At 39.7% G+C, this 24,163-nt stretch overlaps 1 protein-coding gene across 1 annotated transcript in view; it reads left to right on the forward strand.

Annotated features, from left to right (window-relative positions):
• LOC307038758 (uncharacterized protein) overlaps nucleotides 1-19,842 on the forward strand; it is a gene marked incomplete at its 5' end in the record, with an annotated part of 46,200 nt that extends 26,358 nt beyond the window's left edge. The window contains 16 exons of the mRNA XM_079680437.1: nucleotides 79-204; nucleotides 6,246-6,354; nucleotides 6,568-6,635; nucleotides 6,735-6,976; nucleotides 7,758-7,808; nucleotides 7,895-8,025; nucleotides 8,940-8,966; nucleotides 9,395-9,488; nucleotides 10,324-10,395; nucleotides 11,591-11,876; nucleotides 12,238-12,432; nucleotides 14,373-14,514; nucleotides 14,622-14,680; nucleotides 15,415-15,552; nucleotides 15,673-15,818; nucleotides 16,550-19,842. Coding sequence (XP_079536563.1) covers nucleotides 79-204; nucleotides 6,246-6,354; nucleotides 6,568-6,635; nucleotides 6,735-6,976; nucleotides 7,758-7,808; nucleotides 7,895-8,025; nucleotides 8,940-8,966; nucleotides 9,395-9,488; nucleotides 10,324-10,395; nucleotides 11,591-11,876; nucleotides 12,238-12,432; nucleotides 14,373-14,514; nucleotides 14,622-14,680; nucleotides 15,415-15,552; nucleotides 15,673-15,818; nucleotides 16,550-16,693 — 2,030 coding nt within the window. The 3' untranslated portion in view covers nucleotides 16,694-19,842. The remainder of the gene's footprint in view (nucleotides 1-78; nucleotides 205-6,245; nucleotides 6,355-6,567; nucleotides 6,636-6,734; nucleotides 6,977-7,757; nucleotides 7,809-7,894; nucleotides 8,026-8,939; nucleotides 8,967-9,394; nucleotides 9,489-10,323; nucleotides 10,396-11,590; nucleotides 11,877-12,237; nucleotides 12,433-14,372; nucleotides 14,515-14,621; nucleotides 14,681-15,414; nucleotides 15,553-15,672; nucleotides 15,819-16,549) is intronic.
• Nucleotides 19,843-24,163: the final 4,321 nt, after the last annotated feature.

The raw sequence follows: 24,163 nt of genomic DNA on the forward strand, positions 1-24,163 counted from the left end.
GACATGCCATAGTCACACTTCACTTTTTATAGTTACCAGCTACTGTAATTAAGATTTGCACGTTTATTTTCCCCTCAGGCAACGGACTTGGTATCCGGGTGGTAGGTGGGAAGGAGATTCCAGGGAGCCGAGGACAGATTGGAGCCTACATCGCCAAGGTTATCCCTGGTGGTGTGGCAGAACAAACAGGACAAGTTGTGGAGGGTAAGAGAATAATGAATAAAAGGAGGGGGTATGAACTAAGTGTTTATCTGCCTCATCTGGCGACTTAGTAACTAGTAATGTGTATCCTTTTCCAATAGAACATGTTAATTTGACACAATAAATTCATGACTTCGCAGCAGATGGAAAGAAAATTCATTTCTGAGGCCTGAGAGATTAATGTTGTAAAAGCAAATATTTAAACTGTTGTTATTTATAGGGCAGTGTAAAAAGCCTCGAGTAAAAATCCCTTCCTAAATCACTGAATTCCAGATGGGGATTTGAGCTGCTGCTGCAGTGTTGTGGTCTGTCATGTGTCATTCCCCAACACATCACATCCAAAAATGTAAAAAGCCTATCAACTCACCGTCCACAGCACAGGCCTGGGCTGTGTTAGTCATTAGGCTATATTTAGCATTGTTATGGACACACAAATGTACACGCACGCAAGCACGCACACACATACTGTACACAAAATGTATGAATGCTCAGAAGTCTTTACTCAATGTGTACACAAGTCCATTAGAATGTTCTAATGATCAACCTATAGTGTATTGCTGGACAGAGAGGAGCCTGAATATCATTGGCAATTTACACAGCTTGATTGTATTTTTAGGGCCAAATTGGTTCTTGTTTCCCTCTTTAAAAAGGGAACTCCACTGTAGGGACTGTGATGACTTTGATATTACACAGGGGAGGGGGTGAAGGACAGATCAACTGTGTATTTCTTCTTGGTCTATTTGTCCATTTTAGATTGGAAATAATAACACTGAACATGTTAAACTGGACTATTTTTTCATGCTAATAATAGCTGTGATATATAAAAAGGAACAGTGGTCAGGCGGGCAAGCTTCACTTTGCATACACAGAACTGCAACTATGCAAATGTGATGTTTATTTTTGTCTTACAGAATGGCAGAAGAACATGCCTTCAGGTGCAAAGAGAACTACAGTGGGGGAGGATATAGCGAATTATAGAGAGAGAGCATTAGTTAATTATAGAGAGAGGGAATTATCTTTATGAGCAGTGGCTCATGTAGAAGGATAGGGAGTTATAATACAAACATTTAATATAACAGCAGCTTATGAGATGCTTTGAAAGCAGAAGTAAAATCGGAAGACCGGATTCCAGTTGTTTAAGTGAGGCCTCATACAGCTCAGACCTAGGTTGGAAGTTTGAGATTGCAGTGCACTGATGTTTGTAATTATACCATTAAGATACACATTTGAGTAATATTAGTAACTTATTCAGTCTAATTTATTCTACATCTGACATGTCATTCATTGTTTGAGTAAAAGCTGCAATAGTCCTTTATGCTCTATACTTGACCGCAGGTCATGGAGTGTAATTAGGTATCCGTAGACCTTTCTATGAGACATCTTTATTTACCCAACAGGTCTTCAGCCATGGTACATACATGCAAACTAGATGCAGGCTTACATCAAGCCCCCAGGAAGTGCGCCGGACTCTGTGCCCAAAATTCGTTGTGTCCAAATGGCGGTACTAAAATTTCCGTATCAGTCCTTGACGTCACTGGGCCCAGAAATACTGTTCCCCAATAGGCGCTTTCACACCTGAGTACTTTTCCCAGTATAGTACCGATATAGTTCCGAAAATGTGCGTTCACAGTCACACCAAAGAAATCCGGAACTAGAACTTAGTTCATGAGAACCTTTTCACCCCGTTTTCAGTCCCTGCTAAAGAGCAGGTACTTTCATGGGAGAAAAAGGTTCCCATTAGCCGCTTTCACACCAAGTACTTTGCTGCACTTAGTGCCCGGCACTTAGTACCCCCATGAAACTAAGTACAGATCGCGTTCACACCGGAATAAGTTCACTGAGGGAAGATTACGCAAATGGAGCCGCAGACGTCACTTCTTGTTCTTCTGCTTTGGGTTTACTGGCAGGCCGCAAACAACTTCACGCCGTATAGGCTACTGCCGCCCAAAATCCCCGGCCGGAAGTCCCCGGAGTTGGGGACTGGCTTCTGTAGAAGCTGCTGGGAGTCCCAGCAGCTTCTACCGAGTAAATCCCCAGAACGCCGACACCTCCTCATCACTCCACCACTCCAATGTTTTTTTTTTGTGTTGCCATAAGTTATTCTCTCTCCGTTGGTGCGCGGGGCTAATGCTAATAATGCTAATGCCAGCAAATACAATGGCGGATACACAAAACTTTTCAGAGTTTTACGGGGCGTGGTTTGCAATTCGCCCAGCTATTCGAAATTGGTACTTTTTTCTCCCAGGATAGTACCACCTCTCTAGCAGGCACAAAAAATGGGGGTAAAAGTTCACGGAACTAAGTACTCTCTTTGGTGTGAACGCAAAATTCCAGGCACCAACGGAACTAAATGGGAAAAGTACGGGGAAAAGTACTCCGGTGTGAACACGCCTATTTCTGATCCCGGTCTCATTCTTTCCTATGAGAGCTGCTCATATAGTGCCAGTGACGCGTCCTCAAACCCGGAAGTAAACTTCTTCCGGTTGCTTCGACAAAAACCAATGCAATTTTTCCATCTATCGAATCATGAATCTAAATCGATAGATTTATGATCGATAGATTTATGATTAGAAAATTATAAAAGTAGGGTAGACATGTGGATATTATCCGGCTGAACAAAACGTGATCTGTCTCTTCAATTTGTGTCAACCACAGACCTTATTTTGAGCTATTTTCCAAAGTCCTATGGAGAAATTGCATTGTTTTTTGTCGAAGGAACCGGAAGCGGTAAAATGCTAACCTACTTGTGGCACTCTATGGAGAGAGAAAAATAAATCTAGACTTGGCTTTTAGTGCATTTTACAACTTTAAGGACCTAATGATTATAATAAGGGCTATGAAATAGTTCATGCTGGGTAGTTTATTTAGGACTGATACGAAAATTGTAGTACCGCTGTTTGGACACAACAAATATTTGTCCTCAGAGTGCGGCGCACTTCCCACTCTTGGCCGAGAGTGGGAGCTCGGGGGGCGGGGCTTAAGGGGCAACTCAACTGCGCACATACGGGTACTTCTGCTTTGACAGCCAGGCATGACGGGTAATGACGTTTCGCTCTCTCAAAAGTTGGGCCATTTTGCCTTCATGCGCCAATGAGCAGCTCTAAAAGGAAAGAACGAGACCCCGCCTCCGACGCTGTATCCAGTTCTTATAGAGAGCCGATGTCCCTCCCTTTCCGGTGGAACTCCATGGGACCTTATTTCAGAAAAATTATATATTGAAGTCAATGGCTAGAGAAAATGTATCTTTTGATCCCGTTTGAATTGTGCCATGAATTACACATATGATGTTTGTCAATTTAAAAGTAAAAAAAGAAAGAAATTGCCGTAAAACTGTGAAGTAACACTTTTGTTTGCGTGAAACCGCTCAATGAACTACATCTCTCATCACACAACACATGTCACCAACACCAAGATGGCCGTCACTACTGTCTTGCCAAAAAAGGTGATTGACTCACCCTCACTATTACCACAATGAAACACGTCAAGAAGAATGTCATGCAAAACTGGCTGCCTGCCCGCCTGCCTGCCTTCCTTCGATCCTCCCTGAACTGTCTGATATTTTTAATGTTCAATGTTAACCATTTGTGCAGATAGCATGAAGCAGAAAAGATCGCCCCCAGGGGCGGGGGCATCCGGGCTTAAATGGTGTATTATAGAATGATCACACCGGTGTGACAGTACTCTTCAAAAGGTTCACAAAATATGACTTTGCTCTTACTGTTTAACATTTTGGGTTACTTAATGTTATTTCATGTTAAGGCTAATAAAAATGACAAGGCTAAGCCGGCTGTAATGCTAACTAACGTGCTTGCTACTAGCTAGGTATAGCTAACTTGATCCAGCCACTCCTGGTCCTTTCATCAGACGGGAAGCGAAAGAACAAGCAAGACCCATTGCTGGTATGATAACAACCTGGTACAAAGCACAAAGGTATCTTGTTAAAGTTATCTTATCTTAGCTATCTCTTATATTTAGTGGAGGAAAACAATTATGACATCAGTTATGACATGACATTATGCGACTCTTAGATTTGTAGTCTTTCTAGTTGTGTATTTTTCAGTCTTATATTTCAACAGTTTTACGACAAACTGTGACTTTTTTTACTTGGAAATGGTTTTTTAAGATTTACACATTGATATGTGTAATTCATGGCACAATTAAAATGGGATCGAAAGATAATTTCTCTCTCGCCATTGACGACTTCAATACATACTTTTTCCGAAATAAGGTCCCACGGAGATCCACTGGAAAAGGAGGGACTTCGGCTCTCTATTATACTGTACATTGATGGCTTACATACACTCAGTATCACTCCGCACCACATCAGTAACATCCTGATAGTATATGTGCGCGGTACAAAAACAATTATGATAGTGTGCATACGTTGACTGTTTCTGTCACAATATTAATTAAGTTTCCCAATTGATATAGGACACAACATCAAAGCATCACTCCTGTTGTGTGAAGCCAAAGCGTAATTACCGAGTCCGCAGTTTAGTAATCGGGCCGACTGCGCATGTTTCGTTCCACACTCCAGTCCTGTTGGTGGCGTGTGCAAATGTATCTGGCTTACCAAGAAGCAACAGTCAATGTAAACAAACTGTTCGGTTTAATTGAAGAGAAGCTGTGGAAGGAGATTCACCGTTACAGCGTTGGATAATATTTGTCTTTAAAGAAAACGTTGAGCGTAAATCAGTAAATGCGCTCGCGAAAATGGAAGGCTATGCGGACACTGTCGCAGTAACGGTACGTCTACACAGCAGCTTTGAAAAAATCTTGAAAATCTTAGAGCTGGGCGTGTCTGAGAGCTTGCGGATTTTTAGCGAGCAACGCGACCAATAACCAATCACATGAATCTCCCGCCCCCGACATACAAAGCAAAAAACCCCGGGGATTTTATGCGAGCAATATATATATATATATATATATATAAACTCCCCAAACAGGCGAAAACCTACCAGTTTCACCCACTGTCTCTGCCACCTCCCTCCATGCCTGGTTCCTCCGGTTTGTATCCCGGTAAATAGTTTTGGTCGTAAAGAACCGGGTGATTTGCTACCGTAATTTCTCATTTGGAATATGAGGAAATGAACTGCGGTCTGGTTCTCCCAGCTTGCACGCGGTTTGATTGGCTAGCGCTTGTACTGTCAGATTTGCATAAACGGGATTTGATTGCCTGACACTTCCAGCTCAGCTTCAAAAGTTGAACATTGCTCAACTTTTGAATCCTGAAAATCCTGATAATCCTGGAAATCTTCGCTTTGCTTCATCACAACGCAGTTCGGCGAAAAGCGAGGCAAAGTGACGTCATCCCCATTCAACGTCAATGGGCAGAGAAGCGTTGGAAGATTTTTTTAAAGCTGCTGTGTGGACGTACCGTAAGATACATGGAGTAGTGTGCACTTCAAAGTGTAGCGGCTCCTCATTAACTGAGGGCCACGCAAGCAACCAGGCAAGCGCGCACGCGCTCACTCACAGCCTTAACATTTCCGTTCTTACGTAGGCTAATAGTTGAAACAAACCTCTATATTTACCCTTTTTACTTCCCCGTTTCAGTAGTGCAACCATGGACGCACTCTTTGTTGTATTTCATTTTTTACACATTTACACTATCATTTTATTGACTTACGTTGTAAAGTGTGCATCAGATTGGCCATCTCCAAGTTAGGCCAAACAGGGAAATCATTAACTAGTGTGTTCTCGCGTAATTTCAAGACCACGTGAGATACACAACGTTTTTTTTTGTTTTTATAATGATAAATAATTATGCAAGTCACCACAAATAACCTGTTATGTCTGAACTGAAGGACAAATTATTTTGGAAATATAGATTATTCTTGTTCAATGGGATTTAGAAGCTTTATGCTTAAGAAATTATATTACCTCTATGTAAAGGCAAAGCACTTTCCATAGCATCACGCTTCGTTTCATGCAGAGGGAGGGGTGAAATGAATTAGTCTAGACTGAGTCTACAACATATTGTGTGGGAATTGATAACACACTTTTGACTCTGAATCTGCTTGCTTGCTTTCATCACACCACAGGAATGCAGGTGTTGGAGTGGAACGGAATCCTTCTGATGGGAAAGACGTATGAAGAAGTGCAGTGCATCGTGGGCCAGCCATGTGCCGAGGCGGAGATCTGTGTTAGACTGTGAGTTACATCTGTCATCATTTACCCCTCTATCCCTCTGAAACTCCAATATGTTTAGCTGCAATATGGTAACTTCACAACCTTCTCTCCACCTTCCTTTCCCTCCTCTTTATTCCACATCCCTTCATCTGACAAGTATCACCCTCTGACTGATAACTGCTATAACACACTGGTTTATGTTCCATTATAAATGTCCTTTATGGATCCAAACAGCGACCTTGATATGCTGTCTGACCCTGAGCACCCACAAGCCCTGGAGCACCATGTCCAGCTTAAGGCTGGTATGTACAAGGATTTGTTGATGTGTCTGCATGCATGCATATATCTGTGTGCCTATTTCACATAATTTCAAGGTGAATTACTGTGTTCATTTGTCTCAGTAGGTGGACAGCGTTCCCCTGGTGTGGATCCTAATCAATTGGCAGCAGAACTGCAGAAGGTGTCCCAGCAACTGGCTCCTGGTTTGGCTGGAACAGGGCTCGGGTCTGGGGGTTTGGGGATCCTCTCTGCACTGGATCGTTCTGCCCTCCTCCACTCTGGTACTGGCTCAGCTGCCTCCAGTGGTGTGCCAAGCCCTGGCCAGCCTGCATCCCCAGCCATAAACAAGAAACAACGACACAAGGTTGTGGATAAGACTTGCATATTTCGCTGCCACATAGCAGGCACACTTTTTAGTTGTATATAGTTGAACTAGATAAATTGTGTAAAACAAAAATGTATTCTAAATGAATAATAGTATGGATCTGTTATGAGCAGAACTCTTTTTGATCTCTCATGGACCTCCATCAACATTAAATCATATATACATGACACTTCAAAATGGAAGGTGGCATGTGAAGGTCAAACAGTGTGACTGTGTTCAACAGGACAATTATAATGGAACAAAATATAGTGTATTACATTACATGACCTAGGGTGGTCTGCATGAAATTGGAAATATATGCAAATGTTTACATGTATTTTCATTGAAAGGCATGTCAAACTGATAGAAAAAATAGGAAGCATTATGGAATGATAAATGGAGATGAATGTCAAGCAGAAATATATTTGTACTTAATTATCTAAACTGTAAAATACAATGTTCACTAATGATTATGTAAAAATGAAATAATTAATTAACCTTCTCAAAATTCACTAGAGGACCTTTCAAGTAAATTGCACTCCTCAGATAGTAATATCTCTCCTGAGGCCCATAGATACGGTGAGAAATCTTTACTCAGCATCTTTTCTACAAGGACAACCCATTCATCCGTAAGATTACAATAGAGAGAGGTCAAGTTAGGTCAAAGCACCTTTTAACAAAGCCTAATCCCAGGGGAATGGCTTGCTTGAACTTTTCTTTGTGGGTCAAGTCATGAAAGAATCATTTTTCAACCATTGTATGCTCTCTCCTATTTCTGTAGCCGATAACAGAGGTAATGAGGATACCTCATCCCATCACTGGAGAAATTCAGGTATTAAAACACAAAAAGTACTAGATACTTTTCATCCATAGTTAAGTCTGCCTCACACAGCTTCCCCTCCACTCTTTTCCCCTCAGCTCCAGATCAACTATGACAAGAGCCTGGGAAACTTGATCGTGCATGTTCTGCAGGCCAGAAACCTGGCCCAGAGGGACAACGACGGCTACTCTGACCCGTTTGTCAAGGTCTACCTCTTACCTGGGAGAGGGTGAGTTCTGACTGTGTTTCACTGTTCATGACTGTCTGGTCTGTGTCTGCCTTTCTGCTTCTGTGTCTGTCTTGTTTACTCTCCCCCTGTTTCTTTCTGACCTTATATTGTGTCTTGTACGAAATTGACTAACTACCTGAGCTTGTTTGAGAGAATGAGACTGGACATGATGATATGAGGCATTCAGTTGTAGTTTGATTTGATTCAATTTGATTCAATCTCTTTTGATTTCTGGATGGGTGTTGTATACCTCACAGGAAGTTGTGAGAGGAGATAATTTGCCATACTGAAACATTATAATATGTTAAATTATCTGGTCATAGACAGCATTATGTGTATGCTATCATACTCTAAGGTAGACTTTTTTATTTTCCACTAGTTGTATGTCCTGCTTTTACTTCTCTCGCCTGATCCACCCAATAGCTTCGTACAAAGAGCCTGTGAACAGCAAGAGAAAGGATCGATATAGCCTTATCTGCTCTGTAACCGTATCTGCTCTTAGATAAAAACCCCATTAGAGCTGTTTATGAGATTATAAGACCCCTCTATTGCACACTTAGAATGAAAGCTATACAGGAGAGCCTTTTTGTTCCCCTGCTGTTTCATTTGAAGAGTATTTTGAAATGTATTTGTGGGTAGAGTGCACGGCCACGGTACATCGAGCAGCAGTTCAGAATAGTGAATTAGTCATCCACCCATGAGCCAGTTGGAATCATTGTGAGATTTTTTGGTCTTGCGTCACATACATTGCTTGGGCACAAAAACAGTGCACCTGCAGAGAATATTGATTGCCTCAGCTCTCTATCCTTTACTGCCTTTTATTTAAGCTCTCTGGGCTTCTCTGACTGTTTTTTGTGTTTTTGCTTTCTTGTTTGTGATATCTGCCCTCCTCTTCCTCTTCTGGACTCCCTCAGCCAAGTCATGGTTGTCCAGAATGCAAGGTAGCGTGGTGCTGATCTTTGCTTTTCGTTGGTGTTTCGTTTTTTCTTTCTGTAAATTATGTCTCCAAAGTGCTTCTCCATCCTTTTGTTGTGGCCTTTGTTGTTCGTCTAATTATCTGCTCAATTTCATGTCGTTTAAGAAAACTCCTGTCATTGCTTTTTCTCTCCATACCTCTCACTTTTAACACTTCTCAGCTTCTATCTCTGAAGTGCTTTGTGATTTTGTAAAGTCATCCAAGACAATTTGAACATTGTCATTTGAAATTGTTTCTGATGTCTCCAGAGCAGGAGATTTTACAAGCATCTATTCAGCCCACAGTTTTTGAGCATATCATAGTGTAGTAAATGTTTGCCATGGGGTCAGGCAGGGAAGAGAAATTTAAATTTATTACTGACAACCAATCATTCTGAATATCATGACTTATCAGTGCTGATAACAAGAGAAGGACCAAGTATGCCCAGAAGACCATGAACCCAGAATGGAACCAGACTGTCATCTACAAGAACATTCATTTGGAACAGGTACTGTGCAGAATAACATTATCAAACACCTTACACACAAACTTTTCCTTTGTCATGCTTGTGCAGTCAGTGTTTGTGCTTCGGGCCACTTGAGGTGACGTTGGTGTCTCATTATACTCTTCTTAGGATTCTGTCCATATGCCTTGTCCGCAGGGCTGTCCTCCATATCCCTGTGCAACCTCTTATCAGCAAAGACTCAACTTAACATGCATCATTTCTGTTCTCACACTGCATCAACACAGACAGCCTAACTGCATATCAATTCAACACAAATAATTATAGAAACATTGTAATTGTGCCTGTGTGCTTTTCTGTCACACTGTGTTAGTTTGTGTGCGTATGGGTGCTTGTGTTTTCTTCATTGATGTCTGTGTTTGCTTGTGTTGTTTGTGTACACACATATTGTAATTACAACAGTGAGGAAGTGCAGATGCAGTAGCTTTAGTGGTCAGATAGAGGCCTTCATTGTACTCTCTGGGGCTTCCTTCTGTTAATCACATCTCTGATGGCTGGAGCCTGCCACTCTTAAAACTGCTGCGGCATCACTCATTCAACCATTCACCCCTGATATATGTTGCAATCTCCCCGTACACATACCAATACACACATTCACAAGTTTATTTACATGTATTGGAACAAACCAAATCTAATGTAAGTCCTTATCTTCCGAGCATATTAAAGTCAATAACCATTCTAGGTTTGTTTTCTATCACACTATCCACTTACACATACTCAAACGCAGGCCTACGCACACACAGTTATCTCCCTCACACATACATATGCACAAACCATTGTCATAATCTGTTTCCCTTCCTCCTTCACTTTTTCTATCCAGTTAAAGAAAAAGACGCTGGAGGTGACTGTGTGGGACTATGACAGATCATCTTCCAATGACTTCCTGGGAGAAGTGAGTGCTTTTGGAATCTCAACAAAAAACTCAAAATGTCCAATGCTTAACTCACACATAGTAAACAGCGGCATTCTTTTTTTGATGACAAAAGCTTTTCTTGCAACTTTATAATACGAGCCTTATCTCCCTCGCTCAAATTCTGTAGTCAATCTTTGCTACATGCCTTTACCTTTTTTTTGCAAGAAGTGCTATTCGTCTCGTGCTAAATTCTGTATGCATTACAATTCTGTAGCAAAAACTGTTTGAATATGCTTTTATGTTATCTACCATCCAAATTCTACTCCCTTTTCCCTTGGGACCCTTTGGCTGCATCTCAGGTCGATGAAATGGAATCCTTGCGTCCCTCACTTGCGTAGTTTCCCTGCCTTTAGTCCCTCCCAGCAGGGAAGCATGGAGAGACACAAGGAAACCACGAGAAGCAGGGAAATGAGTTTTAAGAGCAATGGGACGTCCTTTTCTCCGGAGCGTCACGTGAAGTGACGTCCGTTTGTGATAACACCGCACAGCTGATCTCTGACAGCAGCTTTGTCCCTGTTGTTTTCACACACACCCCCGCCTCTGTTAGTACACATTTACTGACATAAACATGTGTATCATCTGTTGTAGACCCAAATAAATAAAATAAAATAAGAATTCATTCTCAAAAAAGATAAACGCCATTCGTAAAATGCATAAACGAAAAAAGCGATCATGAAAATGTTTCCAATAAATGAATAAAATATTTGTTGTAACTAAATGATACATTAATTGAAACAAAACACAGTATAAACTGAGGAGTGACTCTCGTGAGGTTCATGTATTTTCTTCACGCTGGGAAACTGCTCTCATGTCAAGAAGCATCACATCAGTGCATGCACTGCATCGTCCAATCAGTGAGCGATACACAGTAAGGGGGCGGGGCGAGTAACTGAGGATTTCATCGGAGGATGGTCTGGTGGTTCCTCCATTATCGCTCCTCGCTCCTCGATCCTCGGTCCTCCGGCAGAAATAAGCGCCATGGGACGGTACTCAAGATGGCGCAGACAAATCAACTTCCGGTGATACCAGGACCGACGAGCGAGGAAATGAAAATAATCGACCTGAGATGCAGCCTTTATACCTGTTGTACCTGAGTGATGGGCTTTGCTTTTTGAGTTTTTAATGGTTTTGTTTCATCCTAACGATGTGTGTTTGTATGTTAATTGTGTCTTAGGTGTTGATTGACTTGTCGAACACTACCCAGCTAGACAACACTCCTCGCTGGCTGTTTCTGAACGAGCAGAGTGAGAGCATTGAGCACAGCAAAGCCCACCATGCTGCTCAAGGCCCACCAGGGTCTGGGTCAGGTCAGGGTTATGGTCAGGGACACAGCCTAGGCCATATGTCAGGCCCTGGGATGGGGCTTGGTATAGGACAGGGACCAGACGGGAGTCAAGATTCACCAAAGAACTCTGTCATCAAGAGCAGAAGTCATGGAATCTTCCCTGACCCAGCAAAAGGTAAAAAAAAGTCTCCATTAATAACTTATTTGTTAGCGTCGGAAGACTGTATACACCCTCAATTTCCATAATTTCTGTGAATCGCCGCAATGACACAGATTTTCTTTGGCAGGCGTTTGGGTCAAAAACTGTGATTCTTGATCTTGTCTGTTAATTATTTCTCATAAAGAAAGAGGCTGTTACCATAGAAACATAAATGAGAATAATTTCCTGACTGCAATAATTACACTCTATGCGCTCGTCAAGTGCTACATGGTCGCTCCTGTGGAGCAGAACAAAATAATAATGTTAACGGTGTGAATTCATCTACATCTTTCTAGTTAAAATAGCAGTCATAACCCACCATCTCATCTTCCTGCAGACATGCAGATGTTGCCTTTGGAAAAGTCACACAGCAGCCCAGGCAGCTCCAAGTCTTCCTCTGACGGCCAACTGCGCTCCCATGGCCCCTCCAGAAGCCAAAGCAAGAGCAGCGTCACTCAGGCCCACCTTGAGGATGCTGGGATAGCCATTGCTGCTGCCGAGGCGGCTGTGCAACAGTCCCGCCTGCAACCAAGTAAATCCCACCCCTACCCATGATACACTTCCTATGACATGCTTCCTTTTTCCTGTGCATGTAAGCTACTGTATGTTGATCGTTTGAAAAAACCTGAACCGCTGTGCGATTACCTCCTTAACATTCTACCTTTGCCTTTTTTGTGAGCACAAAAATATTTGTTTTTAAACAAACATCTCTTAAGTTAAATGTACTCCTCCTAGTTAGATCAATCCTTCTTTCACTAAACAAAACCCAGTTATTAAACAAAATAAGTGAGCTATATCAAATCCTCAACTTGCTGCATAATGTCTTTAAATCTTCATTTCAATATTTATAAAACTGGCACATACAGTGCACTAAATAAAATATAATGTTTGACATTTCCCATCTGTTAAACATTTTGCTACCTACTTTGGTATCTTAAGTAGGACATTAAGCTGATATGTTGCTGTGAGTTACATACACAGAAGTATAGTTCAACCTTACCACAAAAATAAAGAAACATTTATATTTAATTAGCTACAAATAAGAGCTCCCGAACCCCTGTTTCTACATTAATTCTGCATGTGCCAGTCCCAAACATATTCTACATGATCTACATGCAGATCTCTAACCCAAATCAAGAAACCAAACCTCTTGTTCCGTATTAACATAATTTTAACAATATCGATTCATGTTTACGCATCATTTTAGTGTGGTGTCCTCAAAATAAAGTACTATGCTGTCATCCCTTCCTTAGATATGTTTTCCCACTGTCAGAACTATTTAAGCATGCAGTTGCAGCTTCCCTGGCTACTATTCCCTGGCCACTGAGGACTTTGTGATGCTGCAGTCGCTCTGTGTGTGTGCATGTGTGTGCCATATGAATGAACCCTCAGATTAGTCACAGAAAATGCACAAAGACACACACAGGTTTGGCTCCCCTCCCTACCCAATCCTCTCCCAAAGTTGCCTCCTAAAACAAAGTGGAAACAAATCTGAGACTGAACCAGTCAAACCAGGAAACACAGTCAACAGGACGCGCTCTCACCGGCCAATGACAGTAAAGCGGTCAGCTAACCATGAGAGGAGCAGGTGGGGAAGGTGAGGCAACATAGGAAAAATGTACTGCTAAATATGACTAATCCTAATTTATCAACCATAACACTAAAAACAACAATGAATTATTGATAATAAACTAAATCAAGACATATAACCAAATGTGTAAAAACATTTAATTTATAAAAATATTTCTCATTTAATTATTTTCATTCATTAAAGTCTGTTAAAGTTTGAGTGTGCATGTGTGTTTTTAGTATGTTGTTGTTACATTGTTTTTGTGATAATTATGTTTTTATGTCTAGAGATAAACCTACTCCCCAGCTATTGGTGCCACAGATCGGGCTTCTATTAGTCTTTTTTTTTTAAAGGAAACGCTGGCAGAAAAATGTTGTGTACAGTAAATCCATCCCAAGCTAGACAGAAACACTTCACATATTCTCTGAACTAATCACACTACTCTATGAGCATAACTCAGCAGCAGTCAGGACCCAAGAATAAAAAGGAAATATATCAGAGGACATCCAAATGATCACATCCTATTCATTTTCCTTTGTGAAATAAACGTAGTATCCTTAATTGAAGTCTAATGTGGGCTTGATGAGTTAACCAAGGTCCTTTACAAAGCACTGCTAAATGCAAGGACAAGCTGTCATATACACTTATCTGCCTTCCCCTGATATGCTGTCATGTGATGATCAGACAAAGTTATGTGTGACAGACAGTAGCACTGTCAGTGAGAGATAGCTGGGGGTGTAAAGCATTTCTGTTGCATGAGTCAGTAAAGATGTGCCATGTGGGCACAGATAAACTACATATAGATAGATAGATAGACACACATACATACATACATACACACACACACATAAATACATACATCATTTCATCACTACCATCACACTTTCTCTTGCCATCCTAAGGACCAGGACACCGACTGGCTGATGTCTCAGGGTCAGTGGTGCTGTCGGCCCCGAGTCTTGTTGGAGACGCATATGGAGGTCTGGATGGGGAAGATGGGGAGGACACTGGAGTGGACAGTGCCATTTTTCAAGTCCCACGCATGTAAGACTATTTATAGCTCATTCGAACCACATCCAGTAAGGCTTGAGGCTGACATTAATCCATCATTCATAATGTCTTATGATGCTCATATGTTTTGTTTCTCACAGCGGAAAGACTATTCCTAACGGCACAGACAAACACCAACTAGGGACCCCGGAAAATGAAGGCAAGTTCCAGAAATGGCCTCTGTTAACAGATGAAACTTGGTTGTAGGTCTCCATCTGCTGGGTACTTCGTATAACAGCATTATTTATTTATTTATTTGTTCATATACATAGACAGTCTTTTAACAACTTTTAATCCGTGTTTTCATAATGACTATTTAAATATGTAGTCAAATGCTCAGTTAAGTGCTTATTGTCAAGAGGCAATATTTACACAGCCTAATGACTTGGCTGGGGTGGAGAAAAGAGAAGTGGATGTCACACTATCCTACGCACTGTCATAACTATATCCACGTTTCATGTAGCTCAGGTGTCATGGTGCCTCCCTTTCTTCTCTAGTTACAATTTGTAACAAAGGGCCCAAGGTCATTTTAGGCTGTTGCGTGGCAGTTGTTGGACAGATGAGGGTCATGAGGTCATTTCCATGGTGCCTGATGACTCATTTAACACAGTTAAACAAGCCTTTCTTTGTAAAACGCTTACATTTAAATATCAATAGAGAAGCATGACAGTTGATATGCCCAATTTGAAACATCTAAAATGTGGTTATGCTCCAAGTACATTATGCTTTGAGCACAGGTTTAACAATGCATTATTGTTAAATCATTTAAATATATCGCTTTCCTGTGCAACCATAGGAATGTGCCTTTGGGAACAAAAATTCAGCCAGCAATATCCAAATGTAGAAATTTCCAAAAACTGATCACCCAATACCTCTTTTCATTTCTTTTTTCAGCCGGTAAAACACAAGTAATAGGCGAGATCAAGGTGGCTCTCAAGAAGGAGGTAAAGACAGAAGGGGACCAACTGGTTTTGGAGATCCTTCAATGCAGAAACATCACTTACAAGTTCAAAAGCCCCGACCACCTACCAGGTCTGGAAGTAGTCTGTTTTTTTGCACTTGCATTAATGGCAGTATCTATGTGTTTTTAGAACTCTAAATAGTTTGCAGCATCACTAATCCTTATTCTTCATTTATCTTGATTTCCCTTAGACCTGTATGTGAAGCTATATGTGGTAAATGTAGCCACTCAGAAAAGGATCATCAAGAAGAAGACCAGAGTGTGTCGACATGACAGAGAGCCCTCCTTCAATGAGACCTTCAGGTTCCCCCTAAACACAACTGGACACTCCATACAGGTACAATAAAACACAAAAGGACACCCTTTTTCCACCTATCAAGTATGCTTCAAATTGATCACTAAACATGATTTTTAGCATATCCGGTTGGTCTAATAATCATAGAAAATGAAAAGCTTTGCAGTCATTTGGTGTATTCATCAGGTTAGTTTACATCCAGCATCTCTAAAATGATATTGGAGGCTTGTTACTTCTGACAAAACAAGTCATAAACCTCACAATGGTAAATAAACTGGTCTGCTGCCTCATGTACCAGCTGTACATATAAAACCTCCTCGTGGTGGGAGGCAGGAAATGAGCAGGTATAAATTGCTGGTAAATTCCATAAAAAGTCAATTCAACACAGACAATTGCAGTTCAATAAATACTGGCGAATATAAAAGAAAAACATGCTCACTGACTCTTTTTTGAACTAATGCAATAGAAACATAGATGTAATATGTAAGAAATACGAATGCATTTTCTGATAGTGTTGTTTGTTTTACAGGACAATCTTAATTTGTCTATATTTTATCTTAATTTGAAGGCTTACCTAATCAATAGATGACACTTTGTTGGGTTGTAACCTCTTCACCCAATGGTGCTTACATTATTCATGCTGAATAACATGCTTTTAGCCGTGCACGTTTCAAGATGGAATGGGTTCTTGAGCTGACAAAGCATAAACACTATCAATCAGATAACTACAGAGTAAGTCATGACAAATGTGTTTCTCTCCGATGTATTATCAGCTTTTCTTGGTGTCCAACGGAGGCAAGTTCATGAAGAAGACCCTGATAGGAGAAGCCTACATCTGGCTGGACAAGGTGGACATGAGAAAGAGAGTGGTCAGCTGGCACAAGTTGTTTGTTAGCTCCAATCAGACCAACCCCTGAACAGCACAACAACAAGCTGGAGAAAAGGTGAAGGCAGCGTTCAGAGATCCATTTCTGACAACAAGACAAGAGAAAAATATTTCAAAAGAGGAACTAAACAAATATATTTAAGTTCACGAGTGTTAAGGAGGAAATTATCTTCTAATACCATTACAATTGTATCTTTCCAACACTGCCAGCACACATGTCCACCTCCTCCCATATCGATTCTGTGCTGACTGTGATTGTAGGATGCAAACATGCAAATACCACAGCAAGCTCTGAAACACACACAGCAGCACTACGGCTGTGTGAGCAGTGATGTCCATTACCATGGTTCCAATTCAATGATCGACATGATGTTGTTTTAGGGCTCTGCAACTAAGCTAACATATCTCTCAGAGGGAAAAACTGAAAAAGAAATCACCCACATTTGCATTGTGTTTTTTTCATCTGAGAGTCATTTTTGAAATGTCCACATGATAGTTGTGATGTGTGTGGACATCAGTGGTCTTGAAATGTTAAATATGAAAGAATGCATATTTTTTCTGTATGAAAGTATTTTAGTTTTATGGAAAAATATAAAACAAGACAGACAGATGACTTTTGCTATGTGATGATAGAATATGTACAGCACAGATTGTAGATATCACACATGCAGATTACAGAGCATATCAGAGAACCACATTGTACAGTGTGATGTTTAAATAATATACAAAGATATCAGATGCAGAATATATCTAATAACATATACAGTACAAGAGTTGTTCTCATATTACTAGATCATATATAATACAAAATAGAGTCTGTTTGAGGCTGTGAGTGACGCACTGACAATCCAGTAGGCTGCCCTAGTCTATGGTGTAGGCAGTCTTAATAGCTGTTATGTGAATGTGGACCTATGTGAGCTCATGGATGTTCATGACAAAAAAGCTCCTTTAGTGCTTTGATCACACTGATGCACCATTAGATATTCAACAGGGCTGTGATGGATTACAACATTTTAAATGTCAACAAGCAGTAACATTTAGCTATTTCACTAGCATGCTATTGTGTTAGGCAGGTTGAATTAGAATACAAGGACCAGCAGTTATGCGTTTCAAAGTCCAAATCACTTGCTGTGTTGAAAGTCACAAGCCAACTGTTGAGAATGAGAAGAGTATATTACATCTGTTTCAAGTGTATGACATTTTTACTTTAAGGCTGTTGCTTAGAGTATGCTAATATTTATTTCTGTGTGGCCTATCATGTAATTACACTGTTGGTATGGACATGTAATTCACAAGTTGTGTCAAAACCATATGTGTGTCTGCAACTGTCATCACCTCAGTATGACGGCTCTGCTTTCTGTGTGTAAGTAACGCCCGTCCTAGTTTTACCTAAAAACATTTCAAATGAAGAAAAAATGTTCTTACCCTTCAAATGGCAAGGTTCCTCTGTGTTTCTGACTGTGCTGTAAAACTCACCAAGCTGTTTTGTGTCAGTGACTCCCAAACACAGTGAACCAGCCTCGTACACTGCCTGTGACCAAAACACTCACTCAGGCCCATTGGGGTTCATATTTTCAGTCATTCAGATGGGGCCACAATTATCTTGCATAGTGTTGCCACCATATCTAAAGAATAGGGGGAAAAAACACTTTGAGTGACCCTCAGATCGACTGTTGTTGTGTTAAGGCATATCATAGGGCTGCTGCAATTTTTTTTAAAGAAATAAATATAACAGAAGAAACACACCTAAAACAAGATGTCACCTAAATCTTATACCATAGGGTAACAAGGGAATATAAAATGAAGGGAATGTGGCTGAGTTTTCCAATAATTATTTTGTTGTGCCAACCTTGTTTTTTTATTCCAGAAACATTGATTTTTAATTCTATGCAACATAGATGTGTTTGAATGCATTTGTTTTTTTTTGGAACTAAATGTTATTTATGTGAACATATGGTCTAAAAATGGCTTACAGAAAAAAGATAAAAACTTTAATTTGTACATTATTGAAGAAAATATAAAATAAATAGATTTTTTTTACTGATTTTAATATAAATTGATGTTAAAAGCTGTTAATCAATCAATCAATCAATGTTTATTTATATAGCCCAATATCACAAATGTTACATTTGTCTCAGTGGACTTCACAGTTTGTACAGAATATCAGTATGACAATGTTAACATCTTCATAGAGATTGTGCACTTTATTATTACATAGTTTATTTTCTTGTCTCCTTATAACTGTCATGACATGCAAGATTATGTGTTTTGTGTTTCTGCATTGAAATGAACTGAATAATGGTATATGTGGTGGCAGAAAATATTGTGGTGTGCATTTTGTATTTATGTGGCAAAAGAAAAAAACATGCAGACACGTTGGGGTTTCTCAACACAATGCACAATTTGGGGAAAAATCACCTGTCTACATCATGCTCATAGTCTAATTACCAGTCTATGTACAGTACAGTAAATAAGACATATTCCCTAAATGCTCAGTCAACCCCTCGTGTTTCATCAGACTTCCCTCAAGCTAATTAATGTTTGTTCAAATCAGCTGTTGCCTGTAATTGTGAAACCATCTATGTGTTGTCGTTCTGACAGGTGTGAATGTGACTCAAGTCCTTTGACATGTGTATATAAAGTGTTTATTTTCTACAAAGATTGAATGTTTATATTGTCTGAAGTTTGAGCATGTGAGTGTCGAAAAAAATCACAAAAGACTTATAACTGTACAGCAATGTGTGTCTATAGTTGTACAAGGGGAGTTGACTGTGTAATCAATCAAAACATGTTCTGTCAACCAATGACTATCTGTGCAACCACGTCCCATACACGGCTGAAAACAACACAAAGGGAAAAAAATCTATTCAACTATAATAGTTGTCTAAGACTTTATGTTTTGGATGTTGCATGTTTTGTTGATGGTTCGTCTGTATATTTTGCCTACAGATTGTGTTTAAAAGAGACAGAGATATGTATAGATTTATCTGTATGCTGACTGTAAAGAAATATGCTTGTAAAATTGTCTTGTTTTTCACACCGTGTAAAAGCAAGGAATCTAACGTTATGGTTTTGTGGTTGTACACAGGATGTGTTGAGATATTATGCAAATTGTTCTGTAAAGAAAATCAGTTTCCCCTGAGTCTAAAGAATAAATATTAAGAAGAGCTATATCAAACACGCAATGTGAAGCTTGGTTTTGTTCTGAATAACAAAAGGGAATTTTGAATAACATAATGTGTTGTTCTTAAATAGGGACCACATTGCCTAGATTAGATATTTGGACTTGATTAATGTGCATTAGTTAACTTCAATTGATAATCAATATTATACTTCTTTCTGTTTTTTACAAAGTATCAGTTGCAGCATGAAGAAAGCATTTTACGTATGTTGTTGAGTGATGAGACCATAGATGTATTAAGACGCTGGGTGCTGGGGTAAACTGCCATTTACAACCAAAGAAGAAATATTTATAAAGAAACCTCGGGTCTGAGCATGCGCAGTTTAGAATGGCGCTGACTTTTAAATGTAAGGAGAAGAGGAGAGGCCATTTGGAAATGTACCGTTTAGTATTGTACAATGTTGTCTTAAGGCAGTGGTTCTCAAAGTGGGGGGCATGACAGGGGGGGCGCAAGACACTAGGAGGAAAAATGGTTATTAAAAAAAAATAATAATAATATTTTGAAAAATTATTGATTCGAAGATAATATGATACAGTACTATTACGTCTGGGTCTCTGTGTTTCATTAAAGCTCGGCTCTGTGTGTGTGTGGAATGAGCCATTTTGTGTGTGTGTGTGCACGAGCGAGAGAGAGAGAGCGCACCGGTACTGGAGATCGTTGTTGTTAGCTTCTGGTGCTAGCGAGCTACGCTAACGGATATAAGGAGTTTTTTAACCAACAAAGTGTCAGACTGAGAGCCTCAGTGAGCTAAAGGACTCTCTCAGTGTTATCTCAGTGGGTCTCAAACGTTTTGGTCACCATTAATGTAAACAATTATTTCCGAGGCACACGTTTATATGATCATTATAGTTATACCAAAATAAGAGAATAAATGAAAAACAGGTATGAAATACTATATGACATTAAAGAAAGAATAAAGTTTAAAAGGGTGATTTGTAAAATATCCATAAAGAAATAGTAAAGCTACCCCATAGCACCCCAAAATAAATCTCTCGCGCTGCCACTGAGCCTGACTATTTGTGTTGGGGGGGGCCCGACTTTTTTCTTTCTCCAAAGGGGGGGCCTGACAGAAAAAGTTTGAGAACCACTGTCTTAAGGTAAGTGATCAAGCAATACATAATTCTGTTGGAATGTAGGTTTCTGACTATCGCTTGCTAACTTTGGCTAAACTAAATGTAAACTAGCTGACGAGAAGGAAAGCAAATCGCTCCTGTGTTTCGATTTGGGTGAGAGTCTCTCCCACACATTGCCATAGTTAAATGTATATAGATGAGCCAGTGCAAAAATGAATTCCACTTAAGTGATTCAAGTCTGGATAAAAAATGTGCAGTTGTACACCACAGCTCCATGGCCTCCTATGATGTCAGTCAGCAGCCAGTTATCTACCTAGTTTATTTCACCGCAGTCAAACAAATAGACAATTAGTGCATGTTTTTTCGAGTAAGGTTAATAGAGTAGTAAAAAAGCAGTCTGTACTGCCTGTAGCTGTCATTCTTCATGCTACCACCAGATGGTGCAAAAATAATGCACAATGTGTTTTTGATTATTACGGGTGTATTTACAGTGAGACCGTAACAAAACTACATGGAAAAGTATTCTAAATGATATTAAACGTTTCGATATGCTTTACATTTGTTTTGTTTATAGATCATGTTGCCAGTAGAAAGGTAAACACTATAATTCATTCAGGGGAATAAACAAGATTATAACTTTTATATTTAAAAAAAGCTATTTACCCCATTCCTTTTGACTAAATTGTTATTATTTATTTATATTTACCTGCTGCAACAACAAAAACGTGTTTATATATTGTGAATCTATACATGAAACACCTGTAGCAGGAACTAATATAGAAGATGTCTCAGTACTTTACCAAGTGTACATATTTTTGTGGTCGGTCTGGATACTTTATGTGTTTGGTGGTGATAGTTGGTATTAGATCAGGGGTGCCAGATGTTGAGGGTAGGAAGTGGGTATTGGAACATTGCGTTTGGACTTTGGACATAATACTTTAGTAATATCATATATTTATATTTGGTTATGTTGATGTTTATAAAAAAGAACAACAAACATCTTGAAGTTCAGAAGGTAAATCAAGCATGTTCAAATGTTACTAAAATAAGGCAACTTACAGTGGCCCTAAAGTGCAAGTCAAAACAAAATTTCACAAAACACTACAGCATTTCACAAAACGCCTCAGCATTTCAGGCAACACTTCAGCATTTCACAAAACGCTACAGCATTTCACAAAACACTTCAACATTTCACAAAACGCTACAGCATTTCATAAAACACTTCAACATTTCAACTTTTACGGAAAGGGTATTCCTTAGGGAGAACACTTCTTGTTTGTGATTGGACAGAGCAAGCCAGAGAAGCACTGCTGTGATTGGTTGTTTTTGCTGCCAATCAAGAAATTACGCTTCGTGATTGGTCAGCACCTGACAGCGCAACATGTCCCAAAACATCAGCCGTTAGCCGTTAGTACACAGACTTCACAGCTCCTCATTTCTGTTCAGAAACTGGACAAAAGTTAAACATGTACAAAACACAGACTGTCTGGCGAATACAGTCACTGCTTTATTTACGTCTGTATGACGTTGTTGTGAGTGTGGACGGAGCAGCTACAGGTTATTTAGCCTGATCGATCCGATCTCCATTCAGAAAACACACATTTTAAAAGGTTTTTTGCCTGCCGTCTTGTCAAAGCACTAATTCATGGTTTTTACTAACCAGTATCAGTATGTTGTTACTTTGGCATCATTTCGAAACGTGTATTACAATTAAATCACGGTAAAACATGTTCATTTTGTTGGCAGGCGAAAAACCTTCTAAAATGCGTGTTTTCTGAATGGAGATCGGATCGATCAGGCTAAACTAACCTGTAGCTGCTCCGTCCACACTCACAACAACATGATACAGACAGAAAGAAAGCAGCGACTGTATTCGCCAGACAGTCTGTGTTTTGTACATGTGTAACTTGTGTCCAGTTTCTGAACAGATATGAAGAGCTGTGAGCTCTGTGTGCTAACAGCTAACGTCTGATGTTTTGGGACATGTTGCGTTGTCGGGTGCTGACCAATCACGAAACGCCCTTTTTTGACTGGCAGCAAAAACAACCAATCACAGCAGTGTTTCTCTGGCCGGCTCTGTCCAATCACAAACAAGAAGTGTTCTCCCTAAAGGAATACCTTTTCCGCAAAAGTTGAAATGTTGAAGTGTTTTGTGAAATGCTGTGGTGTTTTGTGAAATGCTGAAGCGTATTGTGAAATGCTGTAGTGTTTTGTGAAATGCTGAAGCGTTTCCTGAAATGCTGAAGCGTTTTCTGAAATGCTGTAGTGTTTTGTGAAATGCTGTAGTGTATTTGAAATGTCGTTGTGTTTTATGAAATGCTGTGACGTTTTGTGAAATGCTGTAGTGTTTTGTGAAATGCTGAAGCGTTTCCGGAAATGTTGAAGTGTTTTGTGAAATGCTGTAGTGTTTTGTGAAATGCTGAAGCGTTTTGTGAAATGCTATAGTGTTTTTTGAAATGTCGTTGTGTTTTATGAAATGCTGTAGTGTTTTGTGAAATGTTGTTTTGACTTGCACTTCAGGGCCACCGTAGGAACTAGTTTAAAGCATAATATTTAACAGCAGCTAATAGATGTGATTTGCATGAATTACCTCCAGATGGCAGTATCCTCTATCACAGTGGTTCCCAACCTGGGGGGGGTTACATTTTTTTTTTTACATAATTGTAAGGCAATACATGATTGTCACTAAAAGCCTTGTCTCTACATTACAATAAAAATATAAAAAATAATTGATTAATTAATTTTAATACAAATTCAAGTTAGTATTAAAGGCAAAAAAAGAAAGAAGTGTATAATTCTTTCTTTAATAGAAATGTTTTTTCTGCCCGTAAAGTGTCCAAACCAGGCTTGCCTGGAAAAGCGCATTTTTAAAACATAGTCATTGTCCATGCCAGCTTACTTTTTTACTTTTATGTGTTTTAAACAGTTTAATCCCTTTGTGAATTGTTTCCACTTCCATTGTTTTCCGTCCTTTAATTTCTTCATACAGCGGGCATCCAAATGAATTAATCCTGAGTCAAATAACCATCAAAGTCACTCCAATAGTGCTCCTTAATTACGCTTTCATCCTCCTTTAACAAAATACTTCACATTCATCCAGTTTGTGACAGTAGTTGTAGCATTTTTGAGACTTTTAAACTTGAATTACCGCTGTTGCAGATGTTATTACTAATATCCATTTCTAAGATTAACATGAGGAGATGTGTAGCAGTGCAGGGATTAGTCTGACACCTCTTCCTTTTCAGG

Source organism: Notothenia rossii (assembly GCF_949606895.1).
Source record: "Notothenia rossii genome assembly, chromosome: 5".
In the NCBI taxonomy this organism is placed as follows: domain Eukaryota; kingdom Metazoa; phylum Chordata; class Actinopteri; order Perciformes; family Nototheniidae; genus Notothenia; species Notothenia rossii.